This window comes from Neofelis nebulosa, chromosome 1 (genome assembly GCF_028018385.1).
Source record: "Neofelis nebulosa isolate mNeoNeb1 chromosome 1, mNeoNeb1.pri, whole genome shotgun sequence".
NCBI classification, from domain to species: domain Eukaryota; kingdom Metazoa; phylum Chordata; class Mammalia; order Carnivora; family Felidae; genus Neofelis; species Neofelis nebulosa.
The window spans coordinates 43,895,682-43,913,803 of NC_080782.1; the positions used below are offsets into that span (position 1 = coordinate 43,895,682).

The following is an 18,122-nucleotide window of genomic DNA, read 5'->3' on the forward strand; positions in this document are numbered from 1 at the left end:
CCCTGGGAAGCTCAAAATAGGAAGCTGGTGCTTTAGATATGGTACCTGAGAATCACAAGATGTGGCCCCAGGAACCAGCTAGGGAGAATTTATACTTAAGATTCCGTAGGGGATGTTCTTACCCCAATAACCTGTAATTCCACTGCCAGATTTCTGTCACAGAAAAATAAAATCACATGTGCACAAGGTGGATGAAGGATGTTCAGGCAGCATTGTCTGCGTCAGTGAAAGGATGGGTGAGGGGAGGAGCTAGCAAATAAACCATAAAACACCCACATTGTGCAGTGGTTAATAATTAATTAGATTAAAAATGCTAGCATGGACAGATTTCCCAAACATATAGTGGATGGGGAAAGCAAATTGTAGCACAATAATGTGTCGTAATACTTATGGGAAAAAAAAGGTAAACCAAAACAAAACAAAAAAAAAGCTGTCACATATATATTTTAAGCAATGAATGTGTAGGCAGAGAGAAAAGTCTGGAAGAATAAACCTACTGCTAATTATGCTAGAGAAGAGTTGTGACAAAAATGGAAAGCAGAAAGGGTGGAATGGGATTTTCACCTTAGTTATCAAGTTTTAATTTTATAAGAATGTAATCATGTATTACTTATATGAATAAAAATTCTCGAACTGTTCAAAAATATATAGATCCAGTGGGACTAAGAGAGAAAGGAAAAGACAGGGACAGATTCTAAGACTTAAGGTAGGGCAGTATTATTGGGAACAGTGAGAGAAGTTTCTGGAAGTGCAAGTGGAGCGGGAGGGGATCCTCCACACTCACCAATTCCGGAGCAGAGACCAGCAGGATGAGCCCTGTGAGTTCGGCTAGTTTTCAACACCTTTCAATTACGGCCACAAGTTCCTGTGTCCTTGAAAGGTCACCACGTCCTACCACTTGCCTTGGAACTAGATGGTGTTTGTGCTGTTCTTTCTGAATTGTAAATATCCTCAGACTTTTTATCCAGTTCTTGTGTTTGGACATACCCTCCCTTTCCCAGAAATTCCACAGGGTTCTTGGTATTCTCATCCCAGTTCTTCAAACTGTCTATGAAACCTACTTCCTCTTATTCCAGCCCCAGCACATACCGGCCACATCTCTTTTTCCCCATTCAAAAATATTCCCATTCCAGGCTACTTGCTGTGGGAGGCTTTTAATGGAATTTCTCAAGGGACACTCGGCATAGGTGTAGCTAACACTGAGTGAGCACGTGGAGGTGCCAGGCACAGTGCTAACCTTCATAGAAGTATCTTGTTTAATCCTTCCAACAACCTAGCAGATAAGTACTATTATAACCCTCATTTCAGTTGAGACCTGCTGTGTGGTGGTAATCATGTGGTGGGTGAGTGAGTAAGTGAGAGAGAGAGAGAGAGAGAGAGAGAGAGAGAGAGAGAAAATGTGTGTGTGTGTGTGTGTGTGTGTGTGTGTGTGTGTGTGTGTGTGTGTCACTGTGTGAATTTGTCCTAAGGGATTGAATAGCAGGTGTGGTGATTGGGGAGGCATGAGGGACTGGACTGGGAACAAATTCTCAAATGCTCAGGGGGGTTCAGTTTGCCAAGTGCCTTTATAGCCATTATTTCATTTGATTTCACCACAGTGCTCTAATGATGGTGGTCATTAGGGAAAATAATGAGCTGAGTCAAGCTTAATTCCCTTAAAGTGGCAACTATTGGGTCAAGGGTTCTTAGGGCCCATTAACCCACCATGCAGCCTGGAGCAAATCTACAAGGGGGTGGATGTAGACAGATTGTGTGCTCTCTGTGGCTTCTTTTGACCCCGCTCTTAAAGGATCATTGACTTTCTAACCGCCACTCCTCCTAGTCTGGAAACTCTTGGCCCGGCGCCCCCTGCTCTCCAAGGCCGCCCATCCCAGAAGATAAAGCTAAGTGGCAGAGGAGCCAGTTTCCTGGGGTTAATAAACAGGCTGTTTATAGCCTAGAGCAGTCACGGGGCAGGAACAGGCAGGCTGGGAGGTCATGCTCTTTCTGACTATTGAGGTTTCTCATAAACATGCCCCCGTCAACCTTCTGGGATTCAAGAACAACTCTGGGCCCATTGCCCTCTCCTCCCTTCCTTCTTTCTCCCTGTGATGGCTCGCCTCCTCTTTCCTTTCTCCTCTCCTATCCCCTTCCATCACCCTTTCTTCCATAATGAAAAGAGGATCCATTTTCACATTAGACACACTTGATAACTTTGGGTAGGCAATTCATCCCTCTGAGTCTCAGTTTCCTCCCTTGTACAAGGGGGGTCATAATGGGGCTCTCCTCAAAGAATATACATAGGAGAAGGTGCCCAGCCCTGTGTTAAGCACACACAATGGGTATTTAAAATCTGTTTGCCCTTCCCTTTTCCCCCTCCACCCATCCCATCTCCCTAATCCTGGCCCCCACCCATGTTGTTTACATTCTTCTTGGGAAGAGAATAGAATAGACCATAAATAGGTAGATAAAAATAAATGAATGAGATCACTTAAAATTGTGAAAAGAAATAAAAGAATAACAAAACAAAGTGATGTGAGGAAGGAGGCTTTTTCTGTCTGCTGTCCTCAGGATAAAGTCCAAGGTCATCAAAGCCCATCTCCATCTGCCCTTGTTTACCTCTCCAGCCTTACCTTGAGTCACTTTTCTCCTTGAACTCTCTGCTTTAGCCATGAGGAACACGGAGTATAAAAGCTGGAAGAGGTTAGTCAGTCTTCGATCCAGTGGTTCCTTCAACCCCACTCTTTCCCATGTCTCGCCCATGAAGGAGTCGTCCTGCTCCTGCCCAGATTACTAGTTACTTCCACCTGGAAGCCAGCCATGCAGCCACTCATCTGAGTTAGGTTTCCCTTTCTGTGCTGCCACTTTCCCCTGTGAGAGTATCCATCACCCTGCACAGCTGGTTTGTTTTCACCTCCCCACCAGACTGTAAGCCTCTTGTGGGCAAGAATCTCTTGTTCACTCTGAGTCCTCAGCAGTAAGCATAGTGCATAGCACATAGTAAGTGCTTAACAAACACCTGTTGTTTACTAACGTGCTTGTGGAATACTTAGTTTAGTAAGTTTAAGAGCTCAGTAAGATGAGGAAAAGGCACTGACAAGGCATGGCTCTGGAGGCAGAGAATGAATTGGAAGGGGGAGAAAAAAACCTCCTCAGTTCTTAGAGTTCTTGCTCTAGTTTCTTCCTGTTCCAACGATCTATCAGCGCCCCCTAAAAGGCTTACTGAGCAAGCAGAGCTGAAAGCATGGACCCCGTTTAACACCTTCCAGGGGGAAGGTCACACCCTAGAGGGGTGGCTCTGCTTTGGCTGAAGTTACCCAGCCAGCTGGTGGTAGAGTGTGTCTTAATAAGGTTAGGGCCCAGAGGTGCGGGGCCCAACCTCTTCATCTTGCAGGGGATGTGGATGGCGGTGGTGATATGCAGACTCTGAACTAAGTGCCTCGCTCATTTCAAATCAAAAGAACCATTTGAGGGCGATGGTACCCACAAAGAAGGAGACAATATGATTTACCCACAGTCCACCCTCACCCTATAACCCACCCCTGACTGGGCAGACTCTCCTGGGCACCACTGCATTTATCTTCATGGACTCCTCCCCTGGGGTCAGTTCATGAGAAATGGCACATCACAGACTGCCTGGGATGGACAAAGCCCCAGAATTCTGATTTCCTCATTTCAGAGTTGGAGGGATTGCAAGGTTCAGAGAAGGGACTAGGCTATGGGACATACTAAGATAGGATCAGGACTCCAGACTCTCACTCCAAAACTTCTCGAGTATACCTCACAAGCCCCCTTGGCATGAACCTTCTGAGTTGGGGAAGGGGTAGGAATGACACAGACCTGACCTGGCCTTTTCTTGGCTGTGGTCATGTTGGGAGAAGAGGGAGGGAGGGGCAGTGATAAGCTACCCACCTCATCTTGTTTGCTCTAGAGTTTATTAGTTCCTTCTAGTCCCCGTTGGTTTTGTGCATTGTTAGTTAACCCACAGGAAGTAGGATATGGGTTGTTCACTGTTAAGTGACTATTTATGAAGGTTGTTATTCTTCTCCAACACTATAGTCTCCCAGCCCAACAATAACCTAGAAAGGATGGAGGTGGGTGGTGTGAGGCTAGCAGAGACATAGGTAGGGCTCACTACTACTAAGAAATGGGAAAAAGAGTTTGGGGTTCTAGAAACATATAAGGAATCCCAGAGAATGGAAGGGCCATTGTGACTGAAAACTTGGAACTGTATCCAGCCTGGTGTGACTCTTAGAGATGCCTGAATTTGCTGTGGGGCCCTAGACAAATCACTCAGCCTCTCAGAGATTCAGCTCTCAGATGAGGGCCAATTGAATGAGATAGTCTGTAGGGGTTCATTATTTTTTTACAAGTCTCCCTCCAACTAAGCAGGCTTCAGAGTGAGAGGGAATCGTTGACTCCCATGTCAGGAAAGCTCAACACCTGGTATTTGCCAGGCCAGGTCCTGGTAAAGTTTAATTGGGAGATCTACAGAAAAGAGTTAACGTAGCAGGACTGCTATGCTTAGAAAAATCTGCTTGCACAGTTGGCCCTTGTGTTGGCATTTGGGAACTTCAGTTTCAGTTTTTCAGGAGGATTTCCACTATTCCCAGAACTGATAAGAGTAGGTCACCGTGCCCAAACTCTTTATACAAACAATGTGGTTTATGCTGAGCACCTGCCTTCCTTCTGGAAGTCTGGAATTTTGGCACATGCTAAACAGATGATGCCTACATGGCCAGCCCCCAGTAAAAGCCATGGGCACTTAGTCTCTAATGAGCCTCCTTGGCAGACAACATATTACATGTGTTGCCACTGTTCATTTAGAGGAATTAAGCACATACTGTGACTCAGCTGGGAGAGGACTCTTGGAAGCCTATGCCTGGTTTCCTCCAGACTTTGTCCCATGCACATTTTTCCTTTGCTGATTTTGCTTTGTGACTTTTTACTATAATAAGTCATAGCATGAGTATGACTATATGCTGAGTTCTGTGAGTCCTCCTCCTGAATCACTGAGACTGGATGTGATCTTGGGGACTTCAGACAGGAGATAAGCCTGGATTGCTTTTCTTTCTTTTTCCCTTCCCTTCCCTTCCCTTCCCTTCCCTTCCCTTCCCTTCCCTTCCCTTCCCTTCCCTTCCCTTCCCTTCCCTTCCCTTCCCTTCCCTTCCCTTCCCTTCCCTTCCCCTCCCCTCCCCTCCCCTCCCCTCCCCTCTTTCTTTCTTAGAGAGAGAGAGAGAGAGAGGGCACAAGTGAGCGAGGGGCAGAGAAAGAGGGAGAGAGAGAGAAGTGGGGCTCACCCGAAGCTGGGCTCGAGCTCACCCGGATGCGGGACTTGTCCTCGAGGACCATGAGATCATGACCTGAGCTGAAGTCAAATGTTTAACCAACTGAGCCACCCAGGCGCCCCAGGAGATAAGCCTGGATTTCACAGACAACCATAATCCTTTACCAATCTCATGATTATATAGCCTAAACCAGGACTGTCCAATAGAAATATAACATCTCTAAAATGTAATTTTACATAATTTTAAATTTTCTATCAGTCATCTTTTAAAATGTAAAAAGAAACAAGTGAAATAAATGTCAAGAATATGTTTTCTTTAACCTAATCTATAAAATATTAATATTTTAACATGTAACGATACAAACATTTATTAGGGTATTTTACATTCTCTTTTTCATACTAAGTCTTCTAAAACCAGTGTGTATTTTATACTCGTAGCACATCTCAATTTGGCCTAGCCACCTTCCAGGCACTCACTAGCCATACCTGGCTGGTGGCTGCCATGTTGGACAACGCAGCCTTAGAGATTAAAGGCAAGAGCTCTGGAGACAAAATACCTGGGTCAGAATCCTGGTTCTACCACCTATCAAACTGCATGACCTTAAGCAAAGTTACTTAACCTCTCTATGTATTAGATTCTTCATCTGCAAAATGGGCATAATAATGTTACCTACTTCATGAGGCTGCAGGGATTTTTCAAAAAGCTAACACATCTAAAGCAATACCTGGTACATACAGGATGCTTGGGGCTGGCTGTTACTCTTACTGTCCAACAATAAGATCAACTCGTCCAACTTCTTACTCCATAGATGAGGAAACCAATGCCCAGAGTTTGAAAGGCCCACGTTTCAAAAGTAGGGGCTCTAGCTACGTCTCTTAAAGAACTCCCTGTCTCTAGGCTGACTCTGAGATTGGATCAGCTAGTTATTTAGGCAACCGGCAGCAACAGGGCCACACCTGGGTTCTGCAATCCCTTCTTGATTGCAAAAGAGGGCTACCGTTTGAAATTGGCACTGAGGTGATGGGAGCTGGGCCTCCCTTCTGCTGCCCCCATCTGGACCCATCAGTTGGGCTGGCTGACCCCATCACCAAGTCCAGTGCTTACTCAGCAGTGACAGGGCTGGCTTCCATTGTTTTGGCTTTTTATAGCCCCTCTTGTTTATTAACTCACGTTCTATCTTCCTCAGAGACAGAGAGCATCAGTACTTTTTAAAAACCTCCTTTAAGTCATCTGTGGTCCCTGTCTATCCACCAAATAGTAAGCTCCCTATTTATGTCTCCAAAACGGATGGAGAAGAGGCACTGGGTGCCCATTTGTCTGGGACTCTGGAGAGCACATTCTCAGGCTGGAAACACAACTGGCTTATGATTCCTCTACAGCATCTGTTTCCACCCTTCCTCTCCTGAAATCAATGCAAATCATTTACTCTCCTGTGATAACTCAGTAACTCACATGTCTCGAATCTTACTAGCAGCTACAATCAGACCAGTTTTGTCTGCTCAAACTGTTAGCACGTGTCGACCTGAAGTTCCACTTATTCTATATGCTAAGTAGCATTTTATTTAACATTCATTTATTTAATATTTACTGAGCATCTACCATGTAGGAAGCCCCGTGCAAAGTTTTGGGAATGAAGCTGTTGTGGACCTTGTGACTTAGTGTAGAAAGTAAACAAGAAATGATGATAAAGGACAACAAAGGGTTGATATAGAAAGTATCAGATGCTCTAGGAACAATACTAAAGCAAGGGGACCTGAACAAAAGTGGAGACCTGATAAATGGTAGGAGAGAACCAGTTAAGGAGAGAATGTGGAGTGCTCCAGGCAGGGGGGACAGCCTAGACAAAACCTGGAGGCAAGAGAGAATGGCACATTGGAAGAACTGAAAAAAGGTCTAGCACAGCTGGGGTAGAATGAGAGGAGTGCGGCTGGATTTTGAGGACATTGTCTGAAGCGCTAAGGAATTTGGACTTCAACCTGAGAGCAAGAGGAAACAGCCCAGTGGAGAATAACATCTTTCAAAACATAGGGTTCTGGGAACAAATCAACCAAATGAGCTAAAAATGTGGGCGGTGAAAAGGCGGGGGCATACTCTTTTCATGTTTGTCTTCGTCTTCTTGGTGGGAAGTCTCAGCCCTCTTTTGAAAGCAGTGTGCAGGCTATCCTCAGTGCCAGGCCGTGCTCGCCTGACCCCCACAGCCCACTGTCCGTGAAGCTAGTACTCCTGAGTTTGGTGCAGCACAGGCCTTCCTCAGACCCTGAGAACTGTAGAGCCACAAAGACCATCCGTATGAGACACTGCCAAAGGCTCTGAGGCCCAGAGAAGGAAAGTAATCTGTGTGTGGCCCCACAGTAAGCCTCAGGCCTCTGGCTTTTTCTTTCCCCCGAAGAAAGTGAACACCAGGTCTGGGACTAGGATGAGGCAAGTCAGGCACATAGAGTACAAAATTTAAGGAGACACTCACTCTCAGGTGCCAGCTGTGCGTTTGCAAGACCCTAGGTGCCCACTTGCCTCATCCTCATCCTGGCTCTGTTGGACACACCTGGAGGGCTGAGACTGTAACTTCCAGAAAACTCTCTGACATCTCTCGTGGTGTTAACATGATGCTAGGCACATATTTTCAGGGTCATCAGATGCCTACTAATGATAATGAACAATGGGTTTCTGACAAACTGCTAGGTAGACAGACATTTTTGTATCTTTGGGTAAATATGACCTTCAAAAGACAACAGAACAAAGTGGAGAGTGCCTGAGACTGCAGTGTAGAGATCTTGATTCTGGTTCCCTCTCTGCCACCGATTTACTATGGGAACTTGGACAAATTGTTCTCCATCTCCAGGCTTCAGTGAAAGGAGGTGGCTGAATAACATTTATTGAGCACTAACATTTAATGACTCTGTGTCAGTCATTGTTCAAATGCCCCTGCGCTTTAACTCATTGAAAGACTTTCTGGCCTTCAAGGTTCCCTTTCCTTCAACAGGCTGTGATCTGAAGTAAGAAAGGCTTTACAGAGAATGTGGGACTTGAGACAGAACTTCCAGGTTCCCACGCAGACAGTATCTTCCATTATAGTAAAGGCATGCTATCTCAAGGCACTTCTCCACTAGAAGACAGAGAATCATCTGCCTCAGAATCATGTTTGGAACATGTCTGAAGGCAGATTCTTGGCCTCTGCCCCTGGAGATTCTAATACAGTGATTCCAGTGGGGCCTGGGAATGTGTTATAAGCTTCCCAGGTGACTCTGGTAGTTGGGCAGATTTGGGAATGCACTGATCCCAACGCATTCCCCTATCTACGAGCAGGATCATACAAAACAGCCCAGACCTAGAGCTGCCTGACTTCATCAGCAGTTCTCCCCAAGCAGAGAAATGAATTATTTGATTGATTAATGCAACAAATATTAAGCACCTGTGTTCTGGGCCCCGTTCCAGGTGGTGGTTTTGGTCTCTGCTCTCCGGGAACTTCTGTTCTAGGTCTGTCACTTATTTTAGAACCAGAAGGTCTTCAGGAGGTCAACAACTAGTCCCATCATTACACAGTTGGGTAAACCAAGACCCAGAGGGGGAAAGCAACACATTCAAGACTACACAGTGAGCTAACGTACTTTCTGCTCCCACATCAGTTGAGGTACCCCAGTGTACCTCATGCACAATCCGTGGGCACCCACTGTTTGCTTCTTAAGCACTGAACCTGCACGGAGCAAATGTTCCTGAAGGCTCACGTCAGATCTTGCAGACATTTTTAATCCTCAACATCCCTTCAACTGGAATGGAGGAAAGAGGAGAGAGGGCGCACCACGAGTGTTTTAAAACCTAGGGCTAAGAAATGCTTCCTAGGATTGAGCCTTGCATTAGTTCCTCGGTGCTATTTAAAGCCCTTTCCCCTGGTTGTGCTGGAGGATATTGTGCCTGCCTCCTCCTGCACTTTAGAGCCGAAAGAAGAGGGGGCCGCCCCATGGGTTCACCAGGACCCGCTCCCATCTCTGCCCAGACTTGCTTATGTCACTGTCGCCCGGAGCCTGGGGAGGAGAAGGAGTGCCCGCCCCCGAAGTGCCAGTCGCCCTGCGATTGGCTACAGGGACTCCGGCCCGGCCGCGGATTGGTCATCGCTGAGGGCTTGAAAGGTGGCTGGGAGCGTCGGACACCTCAGACGGCGGTGGCCCGGGATCAGACCGCGTCTCAGGCGAGCCCGAGACGCGCCCCCAGCCCGCCATGGCCCGCCTGTTGCGGGCGTCCTGTCTTCTCTCCCTGCTCCTGGCTGGCTTCGTCCCGCCGAGCCGGGGGCAGGAGAAGTCCAAGGTGAGTGAGCCTCCGGGGTGGGGACCTGGCGGGACGAGCAGAGCCCCCAGGTGTCCATTTCTCGGTGGCGAGGCACCCCTCTTCCCAGGCTCCCCTCCAGAAGGGCAACACCTAGTGAGAGGACCCTTAACTCCGGTTCCTCCCTCTCCGCCGCCGGGACCCCCACCTGGAGAGCGGGTCTTCACAGCTCCATCTATGGGTGATCTGGGTGCCCCCGGTGGGCAGAATGTATAGGGAGGAGGGGCATTCTCGCTGAGTTGACCCCTTCTGCCCCACAGCTGCCTCAGAGTCGCCTTGCTACATGCATGACACGACTGTCTTCAGCTACTCCCTTCCAGTCGGGCCTGAAGGGGGCGGGGGCGCAGAGACCCGGGGTCTGGGTTGGCTGCGGAGGTTCCCGGGATGACTGACAGGCTAGGAGAAAGGGAAGGAGCTGGGTAGTTCCCGTCTCAAAGAACTGTGGTGGGGGCTCTTCTAGCTCAAGAATTAACGCAGGTAGAAATGCCCACTTGGATTCCAGGGCGTCGGTAGAAGGCGTAGAGATCTGTGACACCACTCAGCACTCTGGCTACATCTTCAATCCTTTCTGGGCCTCAGTGTCTCCATCGGTGGGGACGGGTGTGGGGGTGGTCAGGGGCACAATGAAGCTGATGGTTTCAGAGAGGATGCTTGGAGAAGCTGCAAAATCTACAATCCTTGAAGGTCGGGGCAGAGTTCTGGGGCAGCCTCACTACCCACACCCACTGCCCATAATGGCCTGAGCAAAGCCTTGTAGGGTGGGGATGCTGAGGCCAGGAGTGGGGTGACCCAGCGTCCTTATGTCTTTGGACAGCGTATGCCAAAGTGGGCCCAGTAGATCTCTTCCAGGGTGGGAAGCTGAAACCAGGCAAAGGGATAAACCCAAACAGAGAGATTTTTGTCTCCACCCTCCCAACACATATCACACACACACACACACACACACACACACACACACACCACATGCTTGTGTAAGCTCAAGAGAAGCTTTGAGCTTCTGTGTTTCTAAAATCTTCTGGGTTTTTATTTTAATATCTTAGGAGTTCATAATTCTATTTCCAAAGTTCTATTCACTATTCAGTTAGCCCTTTCCAAGCACAGGGTTCCTTCTGTATGTTTCTATCCCCCTGTCCTGTCTTCAGCTAAATCCTATTCAGTCTGTTTCTCTTTGGAGTAAGCATAGAAATTGGATGGCCATGAAGCCACCTCTTCCATGCCTCCTCCTTTGCATCCAGCCCTGTTCATTATCCCCAACTCATTTTCTAGGGCAGAGATGGGACTGAGTTTCAAGATGGTGGTGTGGGGTAGAGGTAGGGGTAGGCAGCCCAGCACCATGGAGTCAGTCCTTTACCCTGTTTGGGGAGAGCCAGAGAAGAGAAGATTGGGCCCTGACTCAAGAAGGTCGGGGGTAAGAATGTGGACCCCGTGAATAACTGAATAACTCATCATAGCCATGTGTTGTCTGGGGAGGAATTGATGGATTCAGAGAGAACAGGATGGGTATGGTCTAGAGGAGTCTTAGGGTGAGGTATGATCCTATCAGATACAAACCAGCTAGGACCTGTTGGCTAACAGGCTGGGTATGTGCATCTCTCCACCCAGGCCCTTAGAGAGTCGAAATGTCATAGCGCTGGATTCTAAGACTCAACCACCTACCTTACCCCCCAACTCCAGGGCCAAGGGATAGGATGGGGGGCCTGTGAGGAATGGGATAGACAGTAGGTGACAGTCTCAAAGGGTTGGCTGCCTCCTCCCAGTTCAAAGGGAGGAGCTTGGATAACAAAAGGAATCCTCCTTTCCTTGCTGTGTCCCCTCTCCAGTCCAGCTTAAAGCCACCCAGGCTCTCTGTACTTGCTGTGCAGAAGGACTTTGCAGAAGCTGAAGAAGGGTAACAGCTGCTGACATGCATAGGATCCTAGTAACCGCTGGTTTCTAGGTGACTAAAGCAGGCAGAGAGAATCATGGAACCACAGGCTGACAGAACTGAAGAGCCCTTAAGACAGCACTGAATCTGAGCCTATCTGACAGGCGAGGAGCCAGAGCCCCACAGAAGGGAAAGGAGTGGTTACAGGAGTCCTGGCCAGGCCCAGAACTCAGGTCTCCTGCCCCCAGGCCAGGTCTCCTTTCATACCATCACATCGATGGGAGTGGTAGATGGAAGAGGAGAAAGATCCAAGACCAGCAGCCCAAGCCAGCCGGGGTCCTGGCTGAGACCCCCTCCAGCTCCCAAGTCACCAGCACTCTCCTGTCTCATCCAACTGTGGCAGGCCTGAGGCACTTGAGCTGCCTCTCCCCACCATCTCCTTTGGCCTCCCTGTTTAAGGTGCAGGGCTCTGGCATTCCTGGGCCCAGAGGAGGGAAGGAGGCTCACAGCTCGCGTAAGGACTGGGTAGCAGTGCTCAGTGGTGAGTACAGGCCATGGCTTCCGCCACCATAGGCCACCCTCTGACCCCCATCAGTCTGAATCCACAACCCTGGCCTCACTGTCCCCACTAGAAAGCTCAGAGGCTTTGTCATCATCCCTTCTCCTGGAGACACCTTGCACAGTGCATCATCTTCTTTACACTGGCTGGGGAACATCAAAGTCCTCTTCACAATAATGTAGGGACATTAGGGCCCTTTACCCTAGCCTCAGGCAGAATAATCAGTATCCATCCCTCGACATGGGGATTTCTCTCCAAGAGGTCTTCCAGACTTCTTTGATCTGCCTATAGATTCTTACAGCCATTTTGGGAGGTGCGTGGTAATATCCTCCCCTGTCAGCTGACTGAGGCTTGGAGAGTAAAATTGGCTCACTTGCCCCGGGGACCCAGAGCCAGCCACGTCTAAAACCTAGTGAGAAGAGGTTCCCCTTGCCCCACCCCCAGCCCGAAGCTGTGCCCAGAAGCTGATCCTCCCGTTGTTTACAAGCTTCCATTATTTAGACAACCTCTTGGCTTTTGTTCTCTCCATTTCCCAGAATTTGTTTTTGGATTAGGGTGGAGTTTTGGAAGAGCTGGAGAGGCTGGAGAGACGTGTAGGGAGGCCTTTCCTTCTGGCTGCTAGACCTCTGTGGTCAGCTGGGCTATGTTTGTTGTGTCCTGTTTGTCTGTATTTTGTGGTGGAACCGACCCAACTGGGGCCAAGGAGGCCCAAGGGCTAGAGGAATGTTGAGCTTAGTTCTCAGGCCTGCCTCCAGCACCCACCAGAAATCACAGGGCATGGAATAACAGCCTCATGGAAAGCAGGGAATTTGCATCGAAGCCAAGAAGAGAGGCTGCAGCTCTCAGGGATTGGCTTGTTGGAGGGAGCCCTGCCTCATCTGGCTCAGCAGGCCTGCGGCATCTTCCAGACAGAGGGTGGCTTTTCTGTACTGTCCCGGGGGCCACACCCTGCTAAGCCAGATGACTCCCTTTGCCCAACTGGGCCCAGGTACCTCGCCTACAGGAAGTCTTCTTGGTTGATGGGGAGGAGAGGGTGTGGATTTGCTTCTGTAACTCCAACCACCTGTCTCTGTCTCTCCTGGTCTATAATGGTGGTTTGCATTTGATTTGTTTTATTGTCTTGCGACCCCTCTCCTACGACATTAGGGCCAGAGATTTCCTGCTACAGTGGTGGCAACATTTTCCTTTCCCATCATGACCAGCGCCTCTGCTGATTGTGTTATTGATGCCGAGTCACCCTTTCGAGAGCAGACCCAGATTTTTGTAGTCTGTACCAGAGCCAGGGCGGGCACAGAGAAGGGTCTGATGCAATGTCGTGCTGGTTGGCAGGGATCCCACTCCTCCTCTCCTGATAGTGACGCTGACAAGTCAGCAGGGTTGAGCAATACTGGTCCAGTTTGAGGTTCTCATCTTATGAAAGAGGAAACTGAGACCCAGCTCAGAGAAAGGGCTAGCACCAGACCACACAAAGTGTCAGTGGCAGAGCTGGACGAAGACCCCAGGTCCCCCACCTCCGAGTCCATCGTTGGCTACTTGTTCTGGAGGTTGACTGGGGGTAGGGCAGCAAAGAGGGAGGCATAACAGTCGTCTCAGCTGCACACTCGCAGGAAACGTCTCGTACGTGCCAGGCTTTCCCCTTGCTGTGGTGCCAAATCCTCTCAGCAGGCCTTTCCCCTTCCTGGTTCCTCCTGCTTCCCTGTTTTATAGCAACAGCCTTGGCTTTCCAGCCCTCCGGATTTGGAACCTCCGAATCACCCCTTTCTACACTGCCACTTCCTCCTTTCTGTCCAGTCCCTCTTCCACAATGCTGTCATTCAGGCCCACATCATCACTTGCCTGGCTGGTTGCACTGGCCATGCCAGGAGTCTCCATCAGCACCCAGAAATGCAACCTCCAGCACCAGCATGGTCTCCCTCCAAGCCTGGCAAATGTTCACAAATTGGCATGTGAAGTGGAAGTAATGGTCACCGTAAATCATTCTCCGGGTTTCCATACACTCACCAGACGATTAAGTGCTTTCGTAATCATCCCTTTGCATAAGGAATTAGAGCTCGGTTCTGGTCCACTCTGGAGTGGTCTTGGGAAAGTCACTCCCCCTTACTGGTATCTTTTATTGTCTTGAAAACGGAGATGGCAGGTTCCCTTCCAGCTCTAACTGCTCCTGGGTGCCGGTCTTCCTGTGTTTCAGACGGACTGCCACGCTGGCGGGAGCGGCACTATCTATGAGTACGGAGCCCTGACCATCGATGGGGAGGAGTACATCCCTTTTAAGCAGTATGCTGGCAAATACATCCTGTTTGTCAACGTGGCCAGCTACTGAGGCCTAACAGGCCAGTACGTTGGTAAGAGCCCACTTTCCCTCTCTGCTCTGGGACTGTTTCTGCCAGTTGGGCACATTTCAATCACAGGAGCGTTTTTGATGCAAGGGGAGAGGGGTGACTGATCACGAAATGCCAAACCGTGTATCCCAGTTCTACTGTGTTCCATGGGTTTTTTTTTTTTTTTTAATGTTTTTATTTACTTTTGAGAGCCAGAGAGAGACAGAGCATGAGTGGGGGAGGGGCGGAGAGAAAGGGAAACACAGAACCCGAAGCAGGCCGCAAGCTCTGAGCTGTCAGCACAGAGTCTGATGCGGGGCTCAAACTCACGAACCGTGAGATCATGACCTGAGCTGCAGTCGGACACTTAACCGACGGAGCCACCAAGGCGCCCCTGTGTTCCGTGTTTTTGTGAAGATTATGTAAGCCCAAGGTCTGATCACCTTCAGACGTGTTCTAGAACATTCCCAGTTATCCTTCCTCCCTGGGTACCTCAACTGCCCCGAAAGCAGAGAGAGGGAAGAGACTTGTTTTGTACCTGGAGTGTCCTTTCACTAGAGTAAGAAATGGTAGCTTTATCCTGAATTTCCCATCTGCCCTGGTGCTTCTCTTGGCCCCTATCTGGAAAGCAGACAGTTGGGCTGAGGTCCCCAGTTGTGTGTCAGTGGCTGTATTGGGTGTTTCACCGAGATTTCATGATCCTCGTATCCTCCCTCCTTTCTTCTCAGCTAGGGCTAAGGGTCAACAACCTGGGGGAACAGGCAGGCCAAAGGCATCTGACGGCACCCACAGGAAAATGCTCTGGGGCTGAGCACAGTCTGCTGATGGGGCTGGGGGAAGCAAGGGCAACCTGACCCTGAATGTCTGCCTGCCAGACTCAGGCAAATTCCTGGACGTGGAATGACGCAGGCCGGATGGCCCAGTGGGCACTGGGTGCTCGGCTAGAATGCTTCTGTGTAGCTCTTGGAAGAGAGCAGAGTGTTTGTGCAACAGATGGGCTGGGTGCTGGCAACTGCACAAGAGGCCAGGTGCACCAGGTGCACCGAGGGGACTAGGGTGCTGGGCCAGGGCCTCCCTTTGATTCCCAAGCTGGGGAAGTATGGGAGAGTGGTGATGGCCCCGCCCACCTCCCACCCCCTCCCCAGGAAGTCCTGTCTTCTGCCCAGGGATGTATGGCTCTTGGTCTAGGCAACTCAATCCCGACAGTCCGGCAGGAGCCCTTGGCTTACTGGCCCAGTGGCAGTGGGCAGGTGACTGACTACTGATTTGAGGAAGAGTATTTTTCTCGCTTCTCCCCAGACCTCCAACCCAACCAGACTGGAGTCTGGAGGATGGGACTCGCATCCCAGCGGTGCCACACTCCCTGGGCGATCTTGGGCAAGGCCCTTCCCCTGTCAGGCCTCAATGATTTCAGCTATCCAATGGGAGAGCAGGAGGAGTGGTTCGGATGACGCGGGGCTCTTTGATAGACTACCTTCACCTCTGCCCTCTTTTTCCCTGGCCCAGAACTGAATGCACTACAGGAAGAGCTTGCACCATTTGGTCTGGTCATTCTGGGCTTCCCCTGCAACCAATTTGGAAAACAGGAACCAGGAGAGAACTCGGAAATCCTACCCAGCCTCAAGTGAGTGCTTGCTTCGTGTCCCGAGAAAGCTCCTCTGAGAAAGCACAGCCCCGCCCTGTGCCTCCACCTAAGCACCGGGCATCTCTTGCATTGGCCCCTACTCATGACAGATACTTAGCCACCAAGAACGATGCTCCCCTTCCAGGAACCCCATTCATTGAAATGAACGGAAGAGGGGTCAGGGACAGGGATGACTGCATGTGAGTGCACGATGGGATGGCAGGGGTGGGTGGGGGAGGAGTGTAGGCAGGGGACAGGGTTACTGAGAAGGTACCAAACTGGAAAAAGAAGCTTGCAGACCCACACTATGCCTATGCCCATTCAATATCAGCTCCAGCTGCCTGGTGTGGAATAAAATCCAGATTCCCAACACCCCCTCCCTGTTCAGTCCCTTCCTTGTCATTTCTGGGCCCGTGCCCATCTCCTTGGGACCCACATAAGAATATTCTTTGTAGGCATGTCCGACCAGGTGGGGGCTTCGTCCCCAATTTCCAACTCTTTGAGAAAGGGGATGTGAACGGGGAGAAAGAGCAGAAGTTCTACACGTTCCTGAAGGTGAGTGTATAGTCACCTCTGCGGGCGTCTCTCGGCCCGGCTGACACCGGCTCTGAACAGGGCTGCAGCCACTCCTGTTCCCGCCCATGCAGAGACAAGGCCTGGGCCACCCTCCCCTGCTTCTGGGTTCTGGGGGAGTTTCTTGGCATCTATCCTTGCAACCATAAGACTCTGCAGACACTAGGCTCTCAACAGCCCATCTTGTAGATAAGGCCCAAGCAGGGCCCCACAAGTGATTGGCTAAGAGTCTCACAACCTGCTAAAGCCACTGCTGGTCCCGGGACCCCACTTTCATCTCCCAAACTGGTATTCTTTTCGCAGTGCCAGGCTGTTCCCCTACCTGCCAGGAAGGCCCAGGGCGGGAGGTGGGGAGGGCCCCACGTAGGGTTGACACCAGTCTCATCCCTGCTGCAGAACTCCTGCCCACCCACCTCGGAGCTCCTGGGCTCACCTAACCGCCTCTTCTGGGAACCCATGAAGGTCCATGACATCCGCTGGAACTTTGAGAAGTTCCTGGTGGGGCCAGATGGCGTGCCCCTCATGCGCTGGTACCACCGGACCACGGTCAGCACCGTCAAGATGGACATCCTGGCCTACATGAGGCGGCAGGCGGCCCTGACAGTCAATGGGAAGTAAATCAGGCCTGCCCCACCCCGTGTCCACCATGCAGGGGCTGGGGAGGGACTCTGTTCAGGAAGGAACTCATTTCTCTAAACACAACACACTCCCGCCACAGACCCCTTACTAATATACAAGGCCCCGACCTGACCCAAACGTGCACGTATGATTGTCGTCTGTACTGCTGCGCATGTGGGTGTCTGCACACGTGCCTCCAGGTGTGTGTGACCATGCGTGTGCATGGGTACAGCCACCGCTGTCTACCTGCACAAATATGGGGGATGTGTACCGTTTGTGTGCCCACAGCTGTGTGTTATGGAGAGTGCTGGAGAACTCCCCTTTCTCTCCAGTTCTCTGTTCCAGTGAGAGCCATTCACTTTCAGTGGAGCCCAAGTTAAAACCAGCTCCAGATCCAACTGTTCTGCTCTGACCCGGACCTCAACCTTGGGGCCGGCATCTCCCACTGCCTCCAAATCTCACCACTGAAGTGCCCAGAAGCTTCTGGGTCTACCACACTGCCCCACCACTGAAGTGCCCAGAAGTTTCTGGGTCTACCACACTGCCCAATCTTCCCCCTCTCCATCATGCAGCCTCGCTCCTTCCTGAGGGGCCCTCCCAAGCCCCCTCCCCCACCCCACGGTGCTCCCTGAGAGCAGCCGAGGCAGACGTGAGAGCAAGGGCCACGTCCCCGTGTCAGGGATGGCGTCTCCATGAAGGAGGGGCCCGAAGCCCTTGTGGGCGGACCTCCCCTGAGCCTGTCTGAAGGGCCAGCCCTTAGTGCATTCAGGCTGAGGCCCCTGGGCAGGGATGCCACCCCTGCTTTTCTGCAGGATGTGCCCTCTCCCCTCACCCTGGCTCTTGGTATTAGACTCACCTCTGTGTTCCCAGTAAAGGCCTTTCTGCAGCAGCTGAGCCTACTGTGGTGCTTCCTCCATGGGGCCACCCTAGCTGGGGAGGGTGGGAGGGAGCAGAAGGACGGAAAAAGAATTGGAGGGAGTGC

General features: G+C 50.6%; 2 protein-coding genes across 2 annotated transcripts in view; one reads left to right on the forward strand and one right to left on the reverse strand.

Annotated features, from left to right (window-relative positions):
* Positions 1 to 894, reverse strand: part of LOC131506618 (zinc finger protein 300-like) — a 54,037-nt gene extending 53,143 nt beyond the window's left edge. The window contains exon 1 of the mRNA XM_058720425.1: positions 785 to 894. The gene's annotated coding sequence lies outside the window, so the exon portion shown is untranslated. The remainder of the gene's footprint in view (positions 1 to 784) is intronic.
* An 8,508-nt stretch (positions 895 to 9,402) lies between these two features.
* Positions 9,403 to 18,029, forward strand: GPX3 (glutathione peroxidase 3). The gene is made up of 5 exons (XM_058720557.1): positions 9,403 to 9,566; positions 14,196 to 14,349; positions 15,832 to 15,949; positions 16,405 to 16,504; positions 16,919 to 18,029. The coding sequence occupies exons 1-5, from the start codon at positions 9,480 to 9,482 to the stop codon at positions 17,138 to 17,140; spliced, it is 681 nt and encodes a 226-aa protein (XP_058576540.1). The 5' UTR covers positions 9,403 to 9,479; the 3' UTR covers positions 17,141 to 18,029.
* The last annotated feature ends 93 nt before the right edge of the window (positions 18,030 to 18,122 follow it).